The sequence below is a fragment of the Aspergillus pseudotamarii genome (genome assembly GCF_009193445.1).
Source record: "Aspergillus pseudotamarii strain CBS 117625 unplaced genomic scaffold BDV38scaffold_24, whole genome shotgun sequence".
Lineage (NCBI taxonomy): Eukaryota > Fungi > Ascomycota > Eurotiomycetes > Eurotiales > Aspergillaceae > Aspergillus > Aspergillus pseudotamarii.
The window spans coordinates 83,156-107,606 of record NW_022475038.1 but is presented as its reverse complement, the minus strand read 5'-3'; the positions used below and the strand labels follow the sequence as shown (position 1 = coordinate 107,606).

Here is a 24,451-nt window from a genome sequence, read left to right as displayed (position 1 = left end):
GGCAGTGTTCATCGCCAGGGGGGGAAGCCGCGAGAAAGGTGTGATACAAAGGGAAAGGATGAAAAACAAACCGACGATAGCACAAGAATTTATATGCAGTTTTTAGCGCCCCTTCGCTAATGGACCAACCAGACGGAGGAAGCATGATAAGCGGTTTGCATAGTTTGCGTAGTTTGTAACGCGGGCCTTCCGCGGAAGCCAAAAAAAAAAGTAAATCCGCAATTTTTCGAAGTAGGCATCAGCACTTGCTTGTGATTTTTGTTCTATACCGGCTTTCGCCTGTGCGAGATTTTTTTTTTTTTTGGACTGTTGGGCCTACGAGATCTTCTTTTCTTTCTTTTAATTGCATAGCTTTTATTTCGTTTCACTGTACGTATCCAACGGTAAGATATCCGTCTTGACCATTGTGCTCATCATTGTCTTTTCCGGAAATATGTAAATTTTGTGCCGCATTAATGTGCTAACCTTTTTTTCTGCTCGCGGTTCAGGTCGATTTTTACATACCCTATTTATATTACTATCCAATAATACATATATCAAAATGGTCGACGCTCCTGAGAGTCCTGTCCCGCAGCAACAAAGTGTGTAGGAGAAAGTACCTTGGGGCTGCTCATTTGGGGCTGGATCCAACAATGAAGACAATGTTCCATGAATCACTAATGAGTCCCTAGCTCCCGTTAAGTCTTTCCAGAATGGAGTCAGAACGACAGGCCGTGCCTTCCATTCCCCAAACTGGCGTATGAAGGGCGAGGAGAGCCCCAGTGCGCAAAGCGCGGGGTCCCCCGGTCCGAAGACCAATACTTCAAGAATCGCATTCAGCAGACCCAGCCCTCATGTCCCTCAGGCTATTTCCGAAGGACGCCGTTTATACGTGGGCAACATGCCCTACACTGCCAAGTCGGAGGATGTGCAAGCGCTGTTCACGGCGGCCGAGTTTCCAATGTATGAGTGAGAATAACTGTATAAAGATGGGTCAAGACTGAGTGCTTCATAGCGAGCGGATCGACATTGCCATTGACCCGTTCACTGGCCGTAACCCTTCATATTGCTTCGTCGACCTTGAATCAAAGGAGTTGGCAGAGAAGGCCATGAACGAATTGGATGGTCGCGACATGCTTGGCCGTCCGGTTAAAATTAAGCCGGGTGTGGTCAAGTCTTCTAGCGAGCGCTCCCAGCAACAGCAACAGCAGCGGGCAGACGGATCTCCTCGCTCTGATAGTAAGACATCGCTTTTCACTATGGACCGGTGGCGCCGCAACGACGCTCCTACCTTTCCCAGGACCAACAGCGATTCCAGCCGTCGGCTCTATGTTGGTGGTCTTCCCCGGTTGACCGATCAAGAAGAAATTTCTAGCAATATCACAAAATTCTTCAAGGACTACAAGCTGTATGCTTTTTCTTCCCTGGAAAGCTAGGTCGCCTGATGATACTGACATGATTGACTCCTAGTGAGAACATTAGCAAGCTGTTCACTCCCCACCCCGCGAAGCGCTTCGATCCCGGTGACCACTACTACTTGTTCGTCGACTTCGGCAGCGTTGAAGAGGCACAGTCGGCCATGAACGCCTTGAATGGGCAGGAGGGTCCTTGGGGGGCCCCTATCCGAGTGCAGAGGGCTCGCGGAGAGACCAACTCTGAAGATCGGAAGAACAAGTGGCCTTCTGCGCGAGGAGACGAAACCCCAGCTACCGGCGATGTCTCCGTTACTGTTTAATCTAACCCCGAATAGTCATTCATGCTTTGTTGGCTAGAATATAATTGCATAAACTTGGCGCTCAGAATCAAAAAAACGGCAAAGGCAAAACTGGAGTTTGGCGCTTTATCACTTTGAGCAGGATGGACTTTTCTATATTCTTGTCAGAACAGGCCCTTCCAACTTCGTTCTATCTTGACGTCAAACAACTCCTTCCTACAGCAGCACAGAGCATCATTGTGTGCTCAAAAAGACATGCACGCCTCGGCCTTGTATGGAAGGCAAAATGGACACGCTTGACGCCGGTCAACGCTTGGCTATAGTTTTTTCAAACCTATCTCTCCACATGGATGACCAAGGCAAGAGCGGCTAGGGCAGAAAGAAGGAAAAATATGGAAAAGGAAAAGTGGATTTCAATGATGATTGACGACAAAAGGGGTAAAATGGGATAGATCATGTCAATGAAGTTCCAATGTGACTGTGATTTCTCTAGTGTCTAGACCTGTTCATTTAACTTCCCACTAGTCAATGTAACCGTCGGGTGTGTGAGGGTCTGCTTTTCCCTGAATAGGTGATTCAACCGATGGGCTGATGATATGGATGGATCTATTATTGACATCCTGAACCTTGACCGGATGATGTTCCAGTCCCACAAGGCAACCCATGACCTCTTGTGATCCAATCGGTGCAATTCCAGTTTTTGTCAGGATATACTTAGTAGTAGTAGTATACCCCTGGATTACATGCAGCCAAATCTGGAGTATGATTCCGATGATGATCTAGACGGTGTGTTCCAAGATTAGATCGGGAGGGACCCAGTAGAAGCCTGGAAGGTCTTTCCGGCTTCCAGAACCGGGGGCTGCGACTTTACCCGACGAAAAACGTATCGGAGGGTCACGTGGTGCGTTTTTTGGAGGTACCGGGTCTTCGTCATCCCTCATAAAAAGCGTGTAGGTTTTTTGAATTTTTGTTTTTAATTTCTTTTTATTTTTCTTGAAGTATTTCCAACAATTTGGAACCATTTCACCACTGGCAAGTTCAGCTCTCCTTTAGCTAGACTAGCAGAAGTTGTGGTGACTTTTTGCCCCACGGCATGACGTCTGTGCTGATCCCCTTTACTTTCACTCCTTCACCGCATCAACAATTGGGCCTCCATGGGATCCAACCAGATCTCTTGATTAATTTACATTCACTACTCTAATCGTCCCTTGCGAAGCACGACAGCCGGATCTGTCCAGTCATTGAACAGTGATAGTGCAGATACTTGAAAGATTAAAAAAATTAAGAGCCAGGGAAAAGTTAATCTTGGGGAAAGACTAAAAGTCCCTATTTCTTTGTCCTGAACGCTATTCCACTTCAGCCTAACTTTCCTCTTCTCCGGCTTTCAGTCCCGTCGGACAAACAGTGGCCGAGGCTTGAATTCGTCTTTCTCTTGTCCCCGTGTTGCATATCCTGATTTGAAAAAATCCATCCCGATTTGTTGCCCAGCATGTCTGTGAGAAGAGGTCAGACCAAGAGCTACTTTGCCAGTGTAAGTTGTTCCCCGATGCTTGAACGATACTTGTTGGTCGCATTTCCGCTCTTTCACTATTTTTGAATTCATGCCTGTCATTCTTCATTCTATGTTATCAAACAAAAGTTGAATATTCGACTTGGTGCTCGACTTTTATATTTTCCTCTCCTTTTCTTTCCACTGTGGCCATGTGTTTCTGTTTTGGCAACAATGTCTTTCAAAAACTAGATGGTGAGCTCATGGCGTCATGGAGTTCATCCGCTGTCGGCTGCGTTTATCACCCTAATTACTGCCCCAATATACTTCTCTCGAGGAAGTTTTGATACATGCAATACACGTACTCACTATCAAACTAGGCAGATGACACTAAAATTTGTGTCGTTATGGTTGGCCTTCCAGCCAGAGGCAAAAGTCTCATAGCTGGAAAGGGTATGTGATTCCCTGGGCGTAACCCTTTCATGTGCTAGGTGCTAATACACAAGCTAGCAATGCGGTATCTTGCCTGGGTTGGCATACCTGCTCGTGTATTTAACGTGGGCACCTATCGCCGAAGTAATACACCGCAACCAAGTGCTACTTTCTTTGACCCTCACAACTCCGAGGGAGAGAAAATGAGAAAGGCCGCTGCGGAAGCTGCCATGTCAGATATGCTTCAATGGTTCAGCTCTGGAAAAGGGGTTGTGGCTATATTAGATGCTACCAATTCGACTAAATCTCGGCGAAGTTGGATCTACGAAAGCTGCCATGCTGCCAACGTTGAAACATTATTCGTTGAGTCAATATGCGATGAAGAAGACCTTATAATGAATAACATCCTCGAAGTCAAGACCACCTCGCCAGATTACAAAGGGCAGGACCCTGAGGCTGCTGCTTTGGATTTCCGCAATCGAATTCGCAATTACGAAAAGGTGTACGAGACTATTGACGATAATGAGAAGCATTACACCTACGTAAAACTCATCAATGTCGGGTCGACAGTGATCATAAACCAGATTAAAGACTATCTATCTAGTCGGTTGGTTTATTATATCCAGAATCTCCACATCAAACCCCGGTCGATCTGGCTCTCTCGTGTAAGTTGACACAGAATAAGTCAAGTATTAAAAGAGACACTTTCTAACTCACGGTAGCATGGAGAATCAGAATATAATCTTACAGGAAAAATTGGTGGGGATTCCAACATCTCGCCCCGTGGCGAGGCTTATGCTCGGGCACTTCCTGGTCTGCTGAAAAAGTCGGGGGTGCCACCCAACACTAAAATCGTCATTTGGACATCTACTCTCCGACGAACAATCCAGACAGCTCGACACCTCGCCGCGGAAACTGGATACGAGAAGCTGGAATGGAAAGCCCTCGATGAACTTGATTCAGGAGTGTGCGATGGCCTGACGTATGAACAAATCGCTGAAAAGTACCCAGAGGACTTTGCAGCGCGTGACGAGGACAAGTACAACTACCGCTACCGAGGCGGCGAATCGTACCGCGATGTTGTCATTCGTCTTGAACCTATCATCATGGAACTGGAACGCAGTGAGAATGTCATCATTGTCACTCACCAGGCTGTGCTGCGGTGTATCTATGCCTATTTCCTAAATACCCCCCAGGAGCAGAGCCCGTGGATGGAGGTTCCTCTACATACTTTGATCAAGCTTACTCCTCGCGCCTACGGCACCGATGAGCAGCGTTTCAAAGCCGACATCCCAGCCGTGTCTACCTGGCGTGCTAAAGGCACATCTGCAAAGCATCAAGATTACCCTACAGAAATCAAAGCGTGACATGCTAGTACATAACCAATTAGGTTCTTAGCACACGTTTTGGCTTCGAACCGTGTTCGATTGTTTTGCTTCCGTTCGGGCTGTGCCTTCCATCTTGTCCACCGCTCCTCAAGACATCTGGAGTACCAGAACGCCTTGCATACATTATTTTCTCAACTTGTTATATACCTTTTCTTCCATATAATCCCATGCTTTTAACAGGTCTCGATCGGCTCCCAGTCACACATATAGAGTGGCTGGCATTACTTATTTGATTCCAATATCTTCGCATTTACATTAACACAGCCTTAAGATCCATTCTCTCTGTGGGCAAGACCGTATGATTATGGAGTGACGCTGTATGCAAGAACAGCTGGCAGGTGGAGACTAGGACCCATTGCACTTCAACATTTGAGCGTCTTATCCGGTGAATCAAAAAATATAGAATTCTCTGTCCATATTTATTATTGTTATTTGCCTTTGTTATGTTTCCCTTGATCGAGAAGACCATTACATGGCTAATAGATGGTAAGAGCAATAATAAATGTTAAGAAAATCCTCCAGTATACAAAGTAGATTGCAAAGCAAAGCTACTAGAGCACCCGGCGGACTAGAGTCCATGCGACATGCGCTACAACGTCATTGGCTGGGACGAAGGGCGGCGAGACCATTTAGTTGTGTCACATGAGGCGGAAAGGAGCCGTCAGGAGGAGGTCCCATATACTAGTAGTGTCACACGCTTGGCGACAACGGGAAGCAGTGCTTGCCGATACCAGAGAAAAGCTGCAACAGGGGAGCAATCGCAGCATGCGTCTCCGCTTCATTAACTTCCCATGATTAACTCTGGCTGGACATGACTTTATCCCGCTCCTCAAGTGAAGAGGCGCGACCACGGAAGCTCGCTGCCAAGCCATGTTATCCGCGTTCACAGCTCGGCCTCTCGTCGAGCTCAAGCCCCGAGACAAGTCTAGGATTGAGTCGGTGCTCGCCTACGGCGACCGACTCCTTGTCGGACTAAACAATGGGAGCTTACGGATATACAGAGTAAACGAGGTTGTCCCGGACGAACAAAACCACGATGACAGCAACAACCATAGCCATGAAGAACAGGGCGGTGGAGGTACACTCAAGAACGGGGATAGTGGCCGGCCTGGGACGACGGAGTCCGTCGCCAAGCCAAAACAGACTGATTTACTTCGAGAATTGGAGAAGTTCTCGAGATACAAGATTGAGCAGCTGGCTCTGATCAAGGAGGCTAAGCTTCTCATCTCGCTCTCGGGCGGATACATTTCGATTCATGACCTGCAAACCTACGAATTCCAAGAACAGCTTACCAAAACAAAAGGAGCAACCACGTTTACCGTGACTTCAAATATCGTGAACGATCCCGAAACCGGAGTTCCGTCCATTGTATCTCGTCTTGCGGTTGCGGTGAAGAGAAAAATATTGCTGTGGTCATGGCGCGATATGGAGCTGGACAGTGATGCAGCTGAGATGACACTGGTCAGTGGGATCAAAACACTCACATGGGTTTCCGGGACAAAACTTGTGGCTGGACTCGGCTCGAATTTTGTAATGGTGGATATCGAGAGTTCGATGGTGACCGAATTGGCCGGACCGGGAAGCATTGGAGGTCTCGGGGGTCAGGAGACGAGTCGTCTAGCCGGCGTCGGGGTTGCTAGCATGAGTTATATCGGAATTGGCGGTGCAGCTCCGAAGCCACTGGCGACACGGCTTAGCGAGGGGCAGATATTGTTAGCGAAGGACATCAACACCCATTTCATCGATATCAACGGCAACTCCCTGGGACGCAGACAGATCCCGTGGAGTCATGCTCCGGCAAATATCGGGTACTCTTACCCTTTCCTCCTCGCGCTTCATGACCCTTCAAAGGGTGTAATGGAAGTTAGGAACCCGGAAACACAGTCATTGTTGCAGTCGGTGGCTCTGCCATCTGCGAACATCTTACACTTTCCACAACCAAATATTAGTTTGGCACATGCAGGCAAGGGTTTTCTAGTTGGTAGTGACCGCACCATATGGAGGATGGAGGCCCTGAGCTACGATACGCAAATAGATACCCTTGTGGAAAAGGGGTATTTGGACGAAGCGATCAGTCTTACTAGCATGTTAGAGGATGCCTTGCTCAGTGACAAGAAAGGTCGACTACGGACAATCAAAATGGAAAAGGCCCAAGGGCTTTTTACCTTGCGCAAATACCGCGACTCAATGGATTTGTTCACCGAGATCTCGGCTCCCCCAGAGACTGTTATCCGATTATACCCTAAAGTCATTGCTGGTGATCTGTCGTCAATTGACGAAGAGGAGGAGTCTGAGGAGAGCACCACAGATGATCCGTCAAAGTTAAATGATGGTCAAGTTCAGCTGGACGGTGCTAATACGGAGAATGGTCCTGCTTCAAAGACACTCAACCATGCGCCCTCGGTGAGGTCTCTCCTTCGAACTCGTACAGATGATTGGAGCGATGCTGGCAGCATCCGCGGCAAAACCACAGAAGAAGCTCGAAACGAGAAACCTCTGCACGGAAAAGACCTCTTAACTGCTGTTCGCGAATTACAGAAGTATCTGGCCGATGTACGGAGGAGGTTCCAGCGGTTCTTGAACCCTGACGGATCACTCAAGATGATCGACTCGCCCTCTGATGCAGCAAGCGAGGAGTTCACTGATTCGGTGATGAAATTGCTCGATGTAACCGAGGACATCCGTGACCACGAATTCGCTGAAAAGCTGCGGGAGGAAGCTAGGCTCGTCGATACGACCTTCTTCCGGGTTTGCATGTACGCAACTCCTGCTCTCGCTGGCTCACTCTTCCGTATAGCCAACTTCTGCGACCCGGAGGTTGTCATGGAAAAACTGGAAGAAACTGGCCGCTACAATGACTTGATTGATTTCCTATACGGAAAGAAGATGCATCGTCAAGCCCTAGAGCTCCTACAAAGATTCGGTCAAGCTGAGTCTGAGACTGAAACAGCGCCGCAGCTTCATGGTCCCAAGCGAACAGTTGCCTACCTGCAAAACTTGGCACCAGATCGAATTGATCTCATCCTTGAATTCGCTGAATGGCCCGTGCGGGAAGACCCCAATCTTGGTATGGAGGTTTTTCTAGCAGACACGGAAAATGCAGAGACACTACCCCGGCACCGAGTTCTCGAGTTCCTGCAGGGCATTGACCCGAATTTGGCTGTTCGATATCTCGAACATGCAATTGGAGAGTTGAACGACATGACTCCGGATTTACACCAAAAGCTCCTCACTTTCTACATGAATCGGTTAAAGAAAAACGGATCTGACAACTGGGCATTCCCTAACGATGAGGAACGCATTGTATGGAGAAACAAATTCTTGGAAATGTTGAGGTCAAGCTCTCAGTATTCGCCAGCTAAGATACTTGACAGCCTTGATCGCGATGGTACCGACTACCCGTCCTACACCTTTGATTATCCGCCCAACTAACCATGTAATAGATCCAGAATTCTTTGAAGCAAGAGCCATTGTCTTCAGTAAAATGGGCCAGCACAGGCAGGCCCTGGAAATCTATGTATTCAAATTGGAGGATTATGCCAAGGCAGAAGAGTATGTTCAGTGAACCGCACGCGTTATTTACGTTCTTGGATGGGCTGCTCTAATATACTTTCTGCAGGTACTGTAACCATTTCCATAAGACAGAGGATATAAATGCCGAAGCCGCACCTTTATCGGTGCTTGACTCCGATGACAAACCATCTATACATCTGACGCTACTGTCGCTGTATCTCACCCCGCCTCATGGGTACGAGCGCCGGTATGGGCCTGCGCTGGAGATACTGGCAAAGCATGGATCTCGTCTTCCACCTAGTTCAGCGTTAGAGCTGATCCCCGAGTCACTGCCTGTTAAAGAACTTGACTTTTATTTCAAGGGCCGTATGCGGGCAGCCACCTCAGCGTTGAACGAAAGTCGGATTGTGTCCAGCTTGCAGAAAGCTCAGAACTTCAAGACAGAAGCGCAGCTCATGGTCGGCGAAGGGACCGACGGAAAATCATGCAGAATGAGACATGTCACCATCACCGAGGAAAGGGTATGTGGCATCTGTCACAAGCGTATCGGTGGCAGTGTGATTAATGTGTTCCCTGAGTATGTTTTCCATGCAGTATTTGTATCTTCGTTCTCTCACTGACTTGCCCATAGTAATACTGTTGTCCACCTTGGCTGCGCCAATCGTGCATCTGCTGCTTCATGAAGTTTCTTGCAAATAGAATCAGGTTGGCCTCTGTGGTAATTATGCGTTGAACATTTGAGACTTCCACATTCAGTTGCTGCTGTCTTTTTATTTTCTTCCTTTTTTCCTTCTCCTCCTGGTCCTTTCCCACTTCCCATCATAGTCTCTGCACATTTCATTATCAATGCATGTTATCGCAATGGAGTGGCGAATGAGTCCTGCTCTTTGATACCCAGGATAGCGATGTTATCCAAGGATCCGTTATATATCTTTACTTGGTACTTTCGAGTCCTCATCACTTGTAATATAGCCCGTCTCCTTGGCATGATTCCAACGAAAGTATCGAATGGAAGTCATCATGACTTCGGTCATGGACTAGTTAAACTTTCAGGCATCCTCCTCAACAACCTCCTCTCCGTAGTTCTCCTCCTCTTTGCGTTCTTGCTCTGAGATCTGGCGTCCCTGGGCTTCGGCGAGCTTTTTATCCTCCTCCATCCGTTCGGTCAGGAACACATTGATATCATTCTGCAAGTTCGGCACTAATTTTCTGAGTTCGGACAAATAAGCCACCTTGGTGGTTACATTTTCTGGAGATGAATCGGTGGAGGGCAACGGCGAGGAGATGGAGTGCTCAAAAATCTGCGTCGACTGAGGGGCAGAGTAGACCGCACGCAGGCGATTGGATTGGGTGGAGGAAGTGCCAGCCACCATAATGTCGGTATTGCTGGATGTCTCGTTAGTGGGGGAAGTCTTTAGTCGTTTTGAATCGTGCTGATCGTCTGAGTTGATTGTAGCGGACATGGAGGGGAATATGTTGGTTGAGGGTTAGTTTTATTCATGAAGTAATAGTCGGCGGGGCGCCTGAATTATGGGAAGGCGGTGTTGGTTTCATTTCAGATTGTGCGCGGCGGAGTCAAGCAAAGATCGACGACAAATGGACACTTATGTACGCTTATAGTTCTCCGTCATCTCTCACGGCTGCTGATCCTTCTCTAGGCGGCTGAATTAATCTACGTATTAGATTCAGCGCCAGGATCTGGGTAAACAAATCACAACAACCACAACCCATGACAACGGGACATGGGGAATGTGGCTATGGTGTCCCAATAACTCCGTCTGACTCGCTCTCATTTGTTGTCCCCCGTTACGTATAAATTACACACTGCCTGAACGACCAACAGCGAAACAATGTTGCGCTCGCCGATTTCACCTGAGCGCTCCTCGGCCCGACCGCCAAATCCCACTCGACCATCCTTCGATAGTGAATTGGAACGTCCAGGCTCCTCTGGAAGTGACGCCTCTTCAGTGACCTCCAATGTGACAACCATCTCCGCCGTCCAAAACCCATTTTATCAACCTCCCAGTGGGACGTCGTCCCCCCGGCCGCCGCGGACCTCATCGATTACCACCGCCACCGTGAGTAGCCAGAACGGTCCTTCGCCTACACACTCTCGGCCTCCCGCTTCCTTCATGCCACAGAATGAGATATCGAGTAGGAAACCGACAGGTCGGGCGCATCCGCCCGATCTGATGATGAAACATCGGTCTCGACATCACTCACAGGGGTTTTTTGAACCCTCCCTTCCTACGGCGTCCGCATCGGACTCGACCATTTCGGCCTCGAGAATCGCAGCCCAGACTGCGATGCAGCAACAGCAGCAGCAACAGGGTAGTACCACGCAACAACTGCCCAAACGGCCTCAGACCATTGTTTATACCGCGGACGACGGGTCGAGAACCAGGGGAGATAGTATTTCCCCTCCTCCGCTGCTGCCGGCCCCTTCTCTACCACCTCCTGGGTCCAGTGGATCATCCGGACAAACATATCAGAATGGCCATTCCGGTGTGGCGACCACGGCGGCCAATGTGGCGTTTCCACGACACGCCGGGCTGCAGCCTCCCGGGCTGGAAGCGCCGCCGGAAAAGGAGCACAAACATAAAGGAGAGAAATCGAAGATGAAACTGTTTTCGAAGCCGAAGCATATTGGGATCAGCCGGGATAAAGACGGAATACCAAAAGATAGGGGGCTCCCATCGCCCAGCAAAATGGGCTTCTCCGGTGCTGGACTGTCACGCATTGTCAGTGCATCTACGACAAGCTTAGCTGAAACGTTCCCATCCAACAATTCCTCAATGTATAACCTATCCAATGCTTCTGCGAGTACGGTGGTACCCGCCGATAAGCCTCCGTCCAGTGAGAAAGAGAAGGATAAGGAAAAGGCCCATAAGCATCATTTCTTGTCGCGGCAAAAGTTGAAACTGAAGGACCGGGATGATCATTACAATCTACCGCTATCTTCTGCTTCCAGTAACTCCAAACCGTCCGACCCGAACGCTCCCCAATCACTATACTCGTTTACACCTGCTTCTCCGGGTCCAACGTCGACTACGTTTGGCAAATCGGTGAGTGGGTTGGATATCCTTCACGGTGGCCGAGCATTACGGGAAAAGAAAAAGGAAGAAAAGGAGAAGGAGAAGGCGATGGCGGAGTCGGAGCAGCATGAATGGATGGCTGGCCCAACAGGCGCTGGTGCATCGACTGTATTTGCGGGGCCATCATCAATTGGCTCGGCCGGAGGTCTCACGGAGGCTGCTCTTCGAGAGACCTTACAGGGCTTTGGCCTGAACAACATGTCACCGGAGGATGCGTGGGATTTCCTGAAGGCTAAGCTGTTGGTGATTTTCGATGGGGAAGACGTCCGTATATCTATTGAAGATCTCAACAAGCTAGTGTTGATTCACATCCAGCGCTGTGTGCAAAAGCGCACACCATCCGCCATTGTTGATGATCTACGGGAGCTACTTGAAACCGGATTTGCATCCTTGAATCATACATTAAATGGCATACCCGATGAGAAGCTGGTCCCTCATCTGGTGCAGATATGGATGCTTGTCTTTGGCACAATTCTTCCGTTCATACAGGCTGTCTTCTTACCTTTGGACCTTGAGTTCAGGGGTTGCGGGACTGTGATGAACCTCCGAGAGGCCCGCGAGTTTTGGGCTGCCGCCTTGAATGGGGACTATCCCGGGTGTGAGCTGGAAGTCCGCAACCTTGTGCTGATAGCTTTCCGCGATAAGGTCATTCTTTATCGCTACGACGGCCTTAAGGCTACATTTTCCCGTTTGAGTCTTGAAAGCATCAACCTGGGCAATTCTGCCCTCAGTGTAACGACAAAGAGCAGCAGTAGCAGTGGCCGGCCTGCAACGGCTGCCTCGCTGGATGCCGGTTTTGGCAGCTACAATTCTCAGTCTTCCACCCTCCTCAATGCTGCAGCCAGTTACTCTTCAGATTCTATGAGCTGCAACCGCAGCCGCGCTGCTTCCAACACTTCCTCCAACCCTGACCAGCTCATTTTCCAATCTTTTTCGTCCCCGACACAGCGGCCGACCATCATCCATCGGTCGTCTCATACTCCCGATACGTCTCATCTCATCACGGAGACTGTTGGTCGGATGCTTCAATGCGTTAGTGTTTTAGCCAGTGTGCAGACGGGCGGCAAACCGCAAGAGAAAATCGAGCTCCTGAGCAAAGCGCTTAAGCACAACTGGCTCGGCCGTGGCCGCACCGGACGAGACCGACGAGGATTTGTTGGAGCCAAGATTCGACCGGCGATGGTTACGCGGACCGAGAGCGATGATTCCATGATAGATAGGAACGGCGATTCAGATATTATGCGAGATGGGCATCGGGAAATGAGTGTTCTTTGAAATGGTCTACTTTGTGCATTTATCAGCTTGTCTTGATTTTTTCTGGCGCACATAGATACCTTCGGCGTGATTGTCAAAGTGGGATGTTCTACGATATCCTTGGGAGTCTGTTGGGTATTGGTTTTCCTTTCATTTTTCCTCTCTTCCTTTTTACCACATGGGCTACGGGGTCTGTTCTGAATCAATTCGCATATGCATCAGGCAGCAGCATTTCCAGTAGCATTGCCATTCTACGACTCAGTAAGGTATCCGAACGTGATATTGTCTGGTAACCCGCGATTATTTTCCAAGGAGCTTACACGGCTGTCCAGCTATATCCCTTTGATTTGCATCTAGCCCAGCTCTTTACGTGCCAATCCGTTCCTTAGCCTACGGATAACATTACTCAACGATCTGACTTCTCTGCTTTAGTTTTAAAGAGAGAGTGCCGTAGAACAATTTATTGTGTCCCCACCTGGATATAATCGAAGCTTCAGGCCTTCTAATCCTCTACAATCTTTCACCAATACTGGCAGTGTAATCGTCAAGTCTCAACACATTCACTGATCAGAGAATCTTAGTGACCCAGCAACACTTGTTTTTCTAGCGAATCGATTAGGACCTCCTTTATTTCACCGTGCTCCTCTAATCACTAGTCCCTTCATCTCATCAGACTACCTTGATATTCTAATCACTTCAACATCCATAGCCTGAACAGCCGCAGTGTTACTACGCTGCTCTCTCTTACCATCCACGACCGAAAACTCGATATCTCGAATCCCAGCTCACCTCTCACACCATCCACGTATCTACCTACCAACCATCCAGCCAGCCAGCCAGCCAACAATGGACCAAGCACCTCCAACTCCACCCACGCCCGCCTCCCAGGAGAGCACCATGCTCGAATTCACCCCCATCAACGGCAATACTGCTGAACCTTCGGTCCCGTCCCCCTCAGTAAGCCCTTTCCCCTGGCCACCAAGCCGCTAACCAACGAACTAAACAAAATCTCCAGGCCGCAGCAACAAGTACCCCCACCAAGCGCGGCAAGAAATCCGCCGCTGCCAACGGTGAGAAAGCCTCACCTCCCAAGAAGGCCAAGGCAGCAGCGGGGTCCAGCCCCTCAAAGAAAACCATCGGACCCATCCCGACCTCTTTCGAGGCGGCCGGATTATCCGATCGAATGATTATCCAGATGCGGGATGAAGAGGGCAAAAACTGGGGTGAGATTAACGAGTCTTGGATGAAGATGACTGGTATCAAGGTGGGGACTAGTACGCTTCGAATGAGGTATACGACTATGAAAGCGAATTTTGTGGAGTTTACTGGGGAAGATGTATGTTTTTCTTTTTTTTTTCTTTTTTTTTTTTTCACTACTTTTCCTGGACTTGGTGATGATATATGCTGACGGTAGTTGTGCGTAGGAAGCGAGACTTCTTCGTTTGAAGAAGGGAATTGAGGAGAAGTTTGAGCAGGAGAAGTGGTCTAGACTTATGGAGGCTATTGAGACTGATGGTGGGAAGAAGTATCCCGTTGCTGCTTTGCAGAAGAAGTTCAAAGATTTGGCTAAGAGCAATAACCATCTCGATGCTGTCAAGGAGGAGGAATGAGAGGCTTTGATGTTTGTTGGGTTTCCATGGGAGGTGGAAGGCAAATTTGAGGTAGGAAATGGCATGGCAAGTAGGTACTTGGGCTAGATACAATTGAAGATGAATGGCGAATTTTCAGTAGAATCCTGCACCTAACTCTGCTCCATGAAGTCAAGTCTAACACATACTCTGGCTGATTTTAAAGTCGACCGATAAGCCACGATAGGGCCAAAAAAAAAATCCGGTTTAGTTCTTCAGCTGACGAGAGTTCTGTCCAGGTGGGCACATCTGGTACGAGGTTATTCAATCGGAATAAATCCTGTTCGGATTACACCCTCATCCTTGTCCATACTCGGCTGAGCTCAAGTGTTCGGGACTGGGATTCCAGTGGATTAGCTAGAGGTAACTTGAACTAAATGCACCCCAAATGCGATCTGTGACTGTCACTCGAATAGTCGTTTGTTTTTCCCTTCCTCCTTTTCTTCTTTTATTTAACCCTCACTGCATATAATCTACTCTGAGAGAGAGCTAGGTATTACTACTATATTTAGAGTACTTCTCAGTACGCTATCCCTTACTCCGACCTGCATCCCCCTCGAGAATCACCGATAGATATAGCTCAGTGCCCTAAGAGCAAAAAGTACAGTACAGCTGCACTAACGCACAGACTACCTGCATGCGTTTCAAAGGCAGGGATGAGGGGAAGAGGAAAGAGACTGGAAATCATCGCCGATTCCTGCGGTCTCAGTGGTGTAACCCAAAGATCGGCAGGTCTGGTCCTTTGACTCATGACGATCTTTGATTTTATTTTGTTTTACTTTATTATTACTTATGGTCTCTCCCCAAGGCATCCTTCAGGCTGAAAAGCAATGAAATGTTCTAGTATATGGGATATTCTAGTTGCCCGGTGATCATCTGGCCGATATAGAGTTACAGCCCTGTAGGAATACTGGTCGTAGTGAGTCATGAATACCTAAATTAGGCAGAGAACAAATAAAATCCATTAAAAGAAAAAGACTCCATTCTGGATCTGCACCATTAGAATGTATTTCTGGGGCAAACAATCATTGGTAGGGATGCCTGCATCGTGGGGCTGAACAGAAGCGCCGACAAGTCAGCGCCTCAGGCAGAGCCGTGATTGGGACATGCAGCTCTCAGGCATCACTGCTTTGCGTCTTCCTAGAATCCGTAACTGTCCAACAATCTGTCCCTGTGCATTGTTGCCTTGTTTTCATCAGTAGTCCTTTTATAACGTGCCATCATCTCACGATCCCTCTCTTACTGCTACTTTCCCGGAGAACTTCCTCGTCAATTCCCTCCATGACCACGCCAGTCTCCGCTCCGTGATTCACGATTCCCTTTCAACTTCCGCGGTAAGGTTGCTTTCATGCTACCTACTGCTCTTTCGTTCTCGATACAGCCCGCGCCCAAGTCGTAGGGCATTGGACATCTTCCGCCTCATTCTCACCGCCAGAAGAGCCCTCTAGTCGTTCGGCCAATCCATTCCAATTATACGAAGCAAGGCGCCAACCTAGCCTGTGATCTCTGGGCTTAGGCGTCAGAGCTCGTACGTCAGTTCAGGTAAGCTGGTTTATTCCGCTCATTGTGGTATATTATATGTATTGATCTTCGCCCTCCTCCTCGTGCACCTGATCCACCGGCACTAAAACATTCACACCCCAATCCTCCTTTTCATTCATAATACCCCGTATTAAACCTGTCACGACTATATTCCCTCCCACTTGCTAGAGGTCACTGACAATGTCATCCAGTGCTACCCCTCTGGATTCTAGCTCTAACAACACAGCTCAACAGTCCGTCACCGAGCCCGAGCCACAAAAAGAGCAAAGCTCGGATCCGCTCTTGACCCCATCTGCTCCGCTCCCCGAAGCAGCTCCACAGCGGGCCCTATCTAATCAGCGCCCTGAAGCCATGGCCGATTCCAGTGTGACGACTGCCGCCGCCGCCGGGTCGGAAAATAAACATGAGGCCGAGCCGCCGGTCGACAACAATACTATCAAGCCAGATTCGAAATCACCCGTCGCCGTATCGGAAAGCGCCTCGGCTTGCAAAAAACATCCGTCCAAGGAAAAAGACCCTAATGGCCGCAATCGCGATTCGAAAAAGAAGAGCCATAAGTCCAAGACATCGTCCGTAGTCACACCTAGTGATGATAGTTCCGAGGAGTCGGATTCTTCTGCCGATAGCTCCAGCGCTGAGGAATCTGCATCCGAAAACGAAGAATCTCCTTCCAGTCCATCTGAATCCGAGCCAGAAAGGACGCATCGGCGGAGAGGGACAAAGAACAAGACAAAGAAATCGCTGAGAAGCAGTCGGAAGAAGAAGTCCCGGTCGCAATATGAATCCGAGTCTGAGTCCGACCCAGATGAAAGTGAAGACGACGATACCGCCCTCGATGAGAAGGCTGTTAAGCGGCTTGTATCCAAGCTCAGGGCGCGAAAAAAGGCTAAGAAACTCCGGTCCCAGGAGGACTCATCGGAGGACCTGGAGGACTCAGACGACGAAGCTGACCCGGACGACACGGCACTCTTGCTTGCGGAAGAGCGATTAGCCTCATTGAGACTGAAACGAGGCGATGGTAGGCGTCGTAACAGAACCCGTGGTAAACGGAACTCATCCGACGGCGAAAGAAAGTCCAAGGGCAGGAAGAAAGCTGCTTCAAAGATAGCTTTCAAGCGGGTAGATGAATGTATGTGTGAACCTTGATCTATCTGCTGATCAGAACGGCCAGTGCTAACCAGATGGGCCTCAGTGTGGGATAATACTATCCATAACTTCAAGCTTACAGAGACTGTGGATGACCCAGATGCCAATGAATGGGACCAGTATCTCTTCACCGTACGCCGCAAATTTGACTGGGATAACAAGTACACGGAAACCGTGGTAGATTTGAAAAGCAAGTACATTCGCGATGCACTCACCAAGGTGATGGACGGCGTTAAGGGGGTCAGCTTAGTGCAGGAGACGGCCGTCGTTGACCCCAATATGCTTTTCTTATACTTTGAAGAAACCCGCCAATACATGAAAGACCTAAAGCAACAGGCGAAAACGGAGAAAAAGAAAAAAGCTAAAAAGGTAGCTGCAGCCAAGGCGGCCCATCTCAAGGTTCTCGTCAAGTACCTGGATACGGACTACGCTGAGACTAAGAAGACCCTGTATCCGCTGCTGGAAGCCAACACAATAACCTTCGATCTACTTTGGGCGTTGTTCAAGCCGAACACCATTGCATACACCCCAACGTACGGGAACCAGGACGAGCCACGGGCATTTAAGCTCGAGTATGCCACCAAGGAGTCCTCGTTCATGAAAGGTCAGTGGTACAGTATTGAAGGCCGCTACCTTGAATATGACGGGAAATCCTTTGGCATGGGAACAATGCTGGCTGAAGTGGAAAGCTTCAAGGGTGCTCGCAAGATAACCAGCCTCAGCTGTTACCCGCTGAAGTACCATCGAGAGGCTGAAGACGTTAAAAGCAAGCTAATTGAGAGAGGCAAGAAGTTTGTATCAATGAGAGGTATGAACTACCGGTTCCACAAAGGCATGGCTTTCTACAAGAAGAAGCGGTCTGTCATCAAAGTCAACATCAACGGAAGAGTTATGATCGATCCTGCCATTCACCGCCGGATCAACCCTAACTATCCCATCAGCACTGTCCGCCCGAAAGATGCAGATTATATCGATGACTCCGACGCTGCCGGTAGTGATGGCGGATGCTGCTGCGTGACAGAATCTGACTCAGATGACCCATATGTCCACCGTCGGGACTCAGATGCCCCTAGAGTTCGGTACAAGGTCATCCAGGATAAGGAGGGCACACCGCACGTGGTTGAAGTTGAGCTAGATGAGAATGGCAATGAAATCCACAAAGAGCAAATGGACGAAGTAGAGGACCCATCCGAGAGAGACTTCACCGAAGAAGAACTGCTAATAGCCAGTCCGGTGGTTCTGGGATTTGCCTTCAGCGAGAAATTGTGGCTAGAATTCAGCATCTCGGGCATCAGCGACATCGACTGGAATGAAGACGCATTCGATTCCCTGGTCCTTCCAGGCAATCAGAAATCAATTGTCAAGGCCCTTGTGGAATCCCACACTTTCTGCGCCGCACAGAACATCGACGACGTTATTCAAGGCAAGGGCAAAGGTCTAGTCGCTGTGCTCCACGGACCGCCAGGCACAGGTAAAACCCTGACAGCCGAAGGCATCGCCGAGCTGCTCAAACGTCCGTTGTACATGGTCAGCGCGGGAGAGCTCGGAACGGACTCCCGGACCCTGGAAGCTGAGCTCAACAAGATCTTAGATATCGCCCATTCCTGGGGCGCCGTGCTCCTGCTGGACGAAGCAGATATATTCCTCGAGAAGCGCACGATCCAGGATATCCACCGCAATGCTCTCGTTAGCATCTTCCTCCGTCTCCTAGAGTACTTCCAAGGTATTCTTTTCCTGACAACTAACCGTGTGGAAACCTTCGACGATGCCTTCCAATCCCGTATCCACGTCGCCCTGCGATACGGCGACCTCACCACCAAGGCGAAGCGAAGCGTATGGAAAATGTTCCTCGAGAAAGTCCAAGCTATGGACGGCGTGCAAACAGCAACCTTTACCGAGAAAGACTTTGACGCTCTGGCTCGCCATAACCTCAACGGACGACAGGTAAGCTTACCCCATCCACAATACCTCCAATCCATCCTAAAGAACCCAAAACTAATCCATACCCCCAGATCAAAAACTCAGTTCGCACCGCGCAAGCCCTAGCCGTCAACGAGAGAACCCCTCTCTCCATGGAACACATCAAGAGGGTCTTAGAGGTAGCAGAAACATTCGACCACGATCTCCGCGGTGGAACAGGATACATCGATGCGATGAGAAGCTACACATAAAACACAACAAATTTAAGAGCAGATACGACTTACGAACGATAACTGACACAAGAATATGAGAAACGCAATGAGAAATGCAATGAGAAATGAAATGAGATATTACGAAATCGTCGCGATTTTTTCCTCGAGAGATTAGCTATTCGTTCGTGTTCAATTCATTTTATTAATTTATTTATCTCCTGACCTTGTTTTTTCGCGGACTGAGGCATAGCCTATGTGATCCTGGCCTTCTCTCTCCTCTTTTCGTGCATTTCTTTCGTCTTTTGTTTATGTTTCATGTCTGTGGCGGGTCTTGGTTTGATTGGTATTTCTTGTTTTAACGATGGGGGTTGAATTCACGAAAACCTTGCAGGTGGCCTAGTTCTAGGGGTTAGGATAAGAGATAAAGGAATAAAGACAGAATTAAGAATGGATACCAAGATAATCACATCGCATCAGATAAGATCGATCTATATGCCTCGGTAAAGCGGGTCGATTAGTTTTGTCACTTATCGCATCATGGCTACAGGTTGTGTACAGGATATCTTAGGCAAGGCTTTCGGGTGGAATACGGAAATCAGGGGAATCAATTATATTTTTGGAAATGTTTAAGAAATACATGTTCATCGCCTTTGCCATCATGAAACGGCGCAGAAGGAATCGTCAATTTGACTATCCATCAGCTCGTCATTGCTCCAGAAACAAACTGCAGCTGCATCTCCTCCAATATAAAGCCGATGCAAGTGGAAGCATACACGATGGGTAATAGGCGTAAAATGTCATACACAAGACTATTATACAAGGAGGAAAAGAGCTGCAGACGGTCTAGTTTACCTCATGAGAGTAATTTAAGGGTTGGCCTTGACGAAGTCAATACCCTTCTGGATGTTCTTCTTGAGGTCGCCAAGGCAAGCCTCGAGGAGCTTCTCCTCGTAGGCGTTGACCTGGCCAACGGGGAGGATCTTCTCAACACCGTTGGGGCCGAGCTCAACCTTGGAGGCGAAGAAGTCAACACCCTGGTCCTTGTAGAGAGGGCTGTCGACGAAAGTGGGCTCAACGACACCCTTCTCACCCTGGGCGGCCCTGAGGAGGGACTCAGCCATGCGAGCACCAGCCATGGCCATGGAGAGGGTGGCAGAGCCAGCACCATCCTTGGCCTTGACAACCTCATCACCACCGAACTGGATGCGGTTGACAAGAGCATCGCGGGTCTCACCCTCAATGCTGGCGTGGTTGGACTGAGAGAGAAGAGGGACGATGGTCACACCGGAGTGACCACCGACGACAGGGACGGCCTCGTTGGAGGGGTCGGTCTTCTGGACCTGAGAGATGAAGCGAGAGGCACGGACAACGTCAAGGGTGGTGACACCGAAGAGACGCTTGGGGTTGTAGACACCCTTGGACTTGAAGACCTCGGAGACGATGGGGACGGTGGAGTTTACCTAATTGCAATTAGCGCGAGAAAACTGTTGACATTGGGTGAAAACCATCATACAGGGTTGGAGATGACGAGGATGTTGGCCTCGGGGGAAGCCTCGGCAGCGGCCTTAGCAAGGTCGCGGACAATGGAGGCATTGGTGTTGAAGAGGTCTGGCGATGATGCAATCAGTATTCAGTTCCCGGTGCCATTGAAAAGTCAGGATGTCCATACCGTCACGGGTCATGCCGGGCTTGCGAGGAACACCAGCAGGGATGAGAACGATCTCGGCGCCCTTAAGAGCATCACGGAGGCCAGAGGGGGTAGGGTCGAAGCCAGCAACGTTGCTGTTGGTGTTGATGTGGCTCAGATCAGCGGCAACACCTGTTGCATCACCCATGTTAGTCCTGTCCTGAACCACCGAAGTCGGAGATGTTGCAAGCTGTGCAAAAACATACCAGGGCCACCGCGGATGTCATAAAGGGCAAGCTCAGAAACACGGGGATTGAGCTTGAGAAGAAGGGAGAGGGGCTGGCCAATGCCACCAGCGGCACCAAGGACGGCAACCTTGGAAGCCTGTGAACAAGAAGGTAAGTTAGTATGTTGGATTTGTTGTTGCAGAGCTAGCTCCGAGGTCCAGAAACAGAAAGGTTCAATGGATTCAATCACACACCTGGCTGGCAGAGGCGGAGAAGGCGCGCTTCTGGAGGAGGTTGAAAGACTGGCGAGCAGCGAACATTGTGAATGATGTGTAGGAATGGATAGAATGAATTCTATCTAGGAGAAATGGAGAGGTGAGGTGGAGAGAGAAAAGAAAAGAGGATGAGAAAGGAGAAAGGAAGAAAGGGAAGAGGAATCGGCGGCCGTTGGTTGCCGGTGAGAAGGAATTCACTAACGAATTTGGTTTGTTGGCGGCTAAATCGCTCCGTTTCCGATTCTTTCCCCACGCACGGCTGACTCGGAATCATTCGTCACTTCACATGGGGACCGGCCTCAACCCTCGTATAATATAATTTGTTTAATACCCGACTTGTGTTTATTTTGGTTCCTGGTCTCAACTCGAACAGTCCATCACATTCATGATCATGTAGCCGTTCAATTGAACTCAATGGCATATAGTTACAAAAGAAAATATAAAAAGAGTATAGAATGATATCATAATGCAATCCGAACACCTGCGCTTGCGAAACAAACCCAAGCAACATCCAGAGAACCCACACCGACAGTCAACAAAAAGATCATAAATTATCTCAAAAAGTGCAATACAGCCCAGCAGAAGAGGAAGAATATCACGACCCCACCCCAGAAAATCCACTTGTCCTGCTTTGCCCGTCGCTCCACTTTTCGAATGGTTTCACCGCTGACTCCCAGGGTGTTAGCAACACTATACAGCCGGCGCTGCGTCCCCTTCAACACTTCTCGCTGCTGTCCAAGATCCGCAAGCACAGCACGTCCCCGGTCCAGGAAATCATCAAGCTGTGTGCCCGTGTTGGCCAAGAAGGATTGCTCGCGAAGCGCATGAGTCTCACGGTTGTAATCTGCGGGCGAAGCGCCGAAACTGAGCCCACCGCGGGACGAAGACGGAGCGAAGGCCGACGACTGTGGAAGGGAGGATTGGGCGTATGGGTTTTCTGGTGTCGCTGTGTGATGTGGACGTCGACCAAGTAGTTCATTACGGTTTGTCACGGATTGCTATAACATCCAAAATTATTAGGGTCAGCGAACATCATGGTTGGCAGCGTCCAAACAAGTCTCAACAAACTTACCGCATCCTCTCGTTCTTTGCGTAGCCGATCGAAATGCAGTCGGTAATCTGCGAGCTCCGACCGAAAATTACTGCAGAACCATGTCTCAGTCAGCCTGTCTCGATGATCAACTTTGCTATAGTTTCATACTTTACTCTCTCGAACGCTTTCTGCTGTTTTTCGGGTATCAATTCTTTCTTCGATAAAGCTGAGTAGTCATCGACTGTGCGTGATAAGGAAGCAAGTGAAGCTGCGATCTGGCCTATAGCGTTACATTAGTTTCCGTCACAACTGAAGGCTCCTACTTGTTTAATTTTGTAGTGCGAAAGTTCAGTCAGTACCTTGTAATGCGGGCGAGGACGTGGCAGGAGACTGCGCGAATGTGTCCAGATCTCGACGGATAGCAGAGGACTGCTTCAAAGCCGAATTAAAAAGAGAGTTCTGCGCAGAATACACCTGTTAGACACAATTCAATAACCAGATGTCAGCACAAGTAGCGTACCATTTTCCACAGGCAACGCCGTTACGGTGGGCTCTTTGCATATAAACACAGTACAGGCTTAGGAAACCGGATGGTATATGACAGAGTCTGGTGTTGTAGGAGGACCTTGCGTGCAATTCGCTGAGCAAATCTCAATAATATGTGATTTTGGTGGAACAGCAATGTGGGAGTTTTGTTTGTACCTTTACTACGTCTTGTAGATAAAGCCGGCCAAGGCCACATGTTCTTGCAGTCGCACAATTCTGACGTCGCTGACCGCCTCCTGGCGCTGCTTTTTTTAGCATGTCAACTATTTCAATTGTCATTGTTTCCTAGCCATACTCAACTACAAATTGACCTTTGCAAATTTTATTATTGCTTAATGACCCGTTGACATGACTGGCATTGAGCTTAGTCATTCTATGGCTCATGATTGATTTGGTTGTACTGTACTTGAGGCTCAATTACTCGTGACATACTTTGGTTAGTTCAAATATATAGACAACAATGATACTCCAATGACAAATGAGGAGAAGGGTATGCCATTATGAATTACTGATACAACAATAAAATCCACCACTGCGCCAACTCCAGCCCTTGGGAAGTGTGGGTAACAGAGCTATGATGCAATATATGATAAATCATATAGAACAGGCCCCGAAACTGAACGCCAGGAACAGCAATACTCTCCATCTATTTGGGAGGGTACTTGTTCTGAAGAAACCACCTGATAGATTTAAGCATTAGCAAAAGGGCTTAAAGGTTGACATTGAGCACACCAACTTACTTGCTGACGAAATAATCAACTGCACCAAATGCCCCAACAGCACCGGACCAAAGCCCAATCAGCTCCCAGGAGAGTTTGCCTTCAGCATGTTTCCGGTATGCACCGAACCCCAGCCCTGCGCCTACCAAGCTCAGAAGCACAGCATTGCCGATATAGACCGGATTATCCGAGTTGCGGCATACGCCAGAAGCCTTAGCCTTGGCCCTGGCCTTGGCTTTAGCTTTCTGTTCTTCCCTCGCTTTCTTGTTTCCCTCAGACTCTTCCCTTTCTACCCGCTCAGCTTGAGTGGTGGTCTTGATGTCTTGATCCAGGAAATTTGACTCCACGACGGTGACGTGTTGTGAATCTACATCGACTAACGAGGCGGTGCTCTCGGATTCATCCTTATAGACCCCACCAACGCTTGGGGCACGGCTTTATTTCAATTAGTCAGAGGGACATTCAGGTGCATAACTAGCTTTGTAGACAGGCCATGTGTCGACTTACGCCTAACTGGAGAGTTAGTCCTGACACCAACAAGTGCAAGTTTATTGGAGGTAAAGAAGGTAGGGAACGGGATGTCACATACCTCTTCTGCAGATTGTTCTGGGCCCTTAGCGGCTACTTCGGCGTAGGACATGTTCGGAGTGCCACGTAGATAGAAGATTGGAAGGTTATGTAATTATGGTCTGCGACAGAGTTAGTTCGGCGG

The 24,451-nt window shown here is 49.0% G+C and overlaps 6 protein-coding genes across 6 annotated transcripts; 4 read left to right on the top strand and 2 right to left on the bottom strand.

Moving 5' to 3' along the window:
- Positions 1-541: 541 nt before the first annotated feature.
- On the top strand, positions 542-1,714 carry BDV38DRAFT_282495 (RNA-binding protein; the record flags this gene model as incomplete). Its single annotated transcript, XM_032059791.1, has 4 exons — positions 542-581; positions 672-942; positions 995-1,387; positions 1,450-1,714. The coding sequence occupies 4 exons, from the start codon at positions 542-544 to the stop codon at positions 1,712-1,714; spliced, it is 969 nt and encodes a 322-aa protein (XP_031913945.1).
- A 1,468-nt stretch (positions 1,715-3,182) lies between these two features.
- Positions 3,183-12,874, top strand: BDV38DRAFT_270914 (putative vacuolar morphogenesis protein AvaB; the record flags this gene model as incomplete). The annotated part of the gene is made up of 11 exons (XM_032057228.1): positions 3,183-3,224; positions 3,563-3,635; positions 3,693-4,279; positions 4,337-4,977; positions 5,842-8,390; positions 8,446-8,554; positions 8,622-9,092; positions 10,359-11,043; positions 11,074-11,141; positions 11,172-12,792; positions 12,845-12,874. The coding sequence occupies 11 exons, from the start codon at positions 3,183-3,185 to the stop codon at positions 12,872-12,874; spliced, it is 6,876 nt and encodes a 2,291-aa protein (XP_031913944.1).
- Positions 12,875-13,710: 836 nt separating this feature from the next.
- Positions 13,711-14,474, top strand: BDV38DRAFT_282490 (uncharacterized protein; the record flags this gene model as incomplete). The annotated part of the gene is made up of 3 exons (XM_032059790.1): positions 13,711-13,821; positions 13,880-14,200; positions 14,289-14,474. The coding sequence occupies 3 exons, from the start codon at positions 13,711-13,713 to the stop codon at positions 14,472-14,474; spliced, it is 618 nt and encodes a 205-aa protein (XP_031913943.1).
- A 1,911-nt stretch (positions 14,475-16,385) lies between these two features.
- Positions 16,386-19,351, top strand: BDV38DRAFT_270913 (ATP-binding protein; the record flags this gene model as incomplete). The annotated part of the gene is made up of 3 exons (XM_032057227.1): positions 16,386-17,163; positions 17,227-19,124; positions 19,193-19,351. 3 exons carry the CDS (start codon positions 16,386-16,388, stop codon positions 19,349-19,351), a joined length of 2,835 nt encoding a protein of 944 aa, XP_031913942.1.
- Positions 19,352-20,178: 827 nt separating this feature from the next.
- Positions 20,179-21,486, bottom strand: BDV38DRAFT_282488 (malate dehydrogenase; the record flags this gene model as incomplete). Its single annotated transcript, XM_032059789.1, has 5 exons — positions 20,179-20,772; positions 20,826-20,920; positions 20,982-21,131; positions 21,206-21,323; positions 21,421-21,486. The coding sequence occupies 5 exons, from the start codon at positions 21,484-21,486 to the stop codon at positions 20,179-20,181; spliced, it is 1,023 nt and encodes a 340-aa protein (XP_031913941.1).
- A 405-nt stretch (positions 21,487-21,891) lies between these two features.
- Positions 21,892-23,392, bottom strand: BDV38DRAFT_80235 (golgi SNAP receptor complex member 2 family protein). Its single transcript, XM_032063957.1, has 5 exons — positions 22,995-23,392; positions 22,834-22,933; positions 22,643-22,754; positions 22,514-22,583; positions 21,892-22,439 (listed from the first exon to the last, which is right to left on the bottom strand). Exons 1-5 carry the CDS (start codon positions 22,995-22,997, stop codon positions 21,993-21,995), a joined length of 732 nt encoding a protein of 243 aa, XP_031913940.1. The 5' UTR covers positions 22,998-23,392; the 3' UTR covers positions 21,892-21,992.
- Positions 23,393-24,451: the final 1,059 nt, after the last annotated feature.

Excerpts from the sequence above, each read along its gene's own strand:
- BDV38DRAFT_80235 (XM_032063957.1), bottom strand. Across the intron at positions 22,584-22,642 it reads AAAGCGTTCGAGAGAGTAAA|TAATTTTCGGTCGGAGCTCG; the intron begins GTATGAAACTAT and ends ATGGTTCTGCAG. Across the intron at positions 22,440-22,513 it reads GCAAAGAACGAGAGGATGCG|CAATCCGTGACAAACCGTAA; the intron begins GTAAGTTTGTTG and ends TGGATGTTATAG.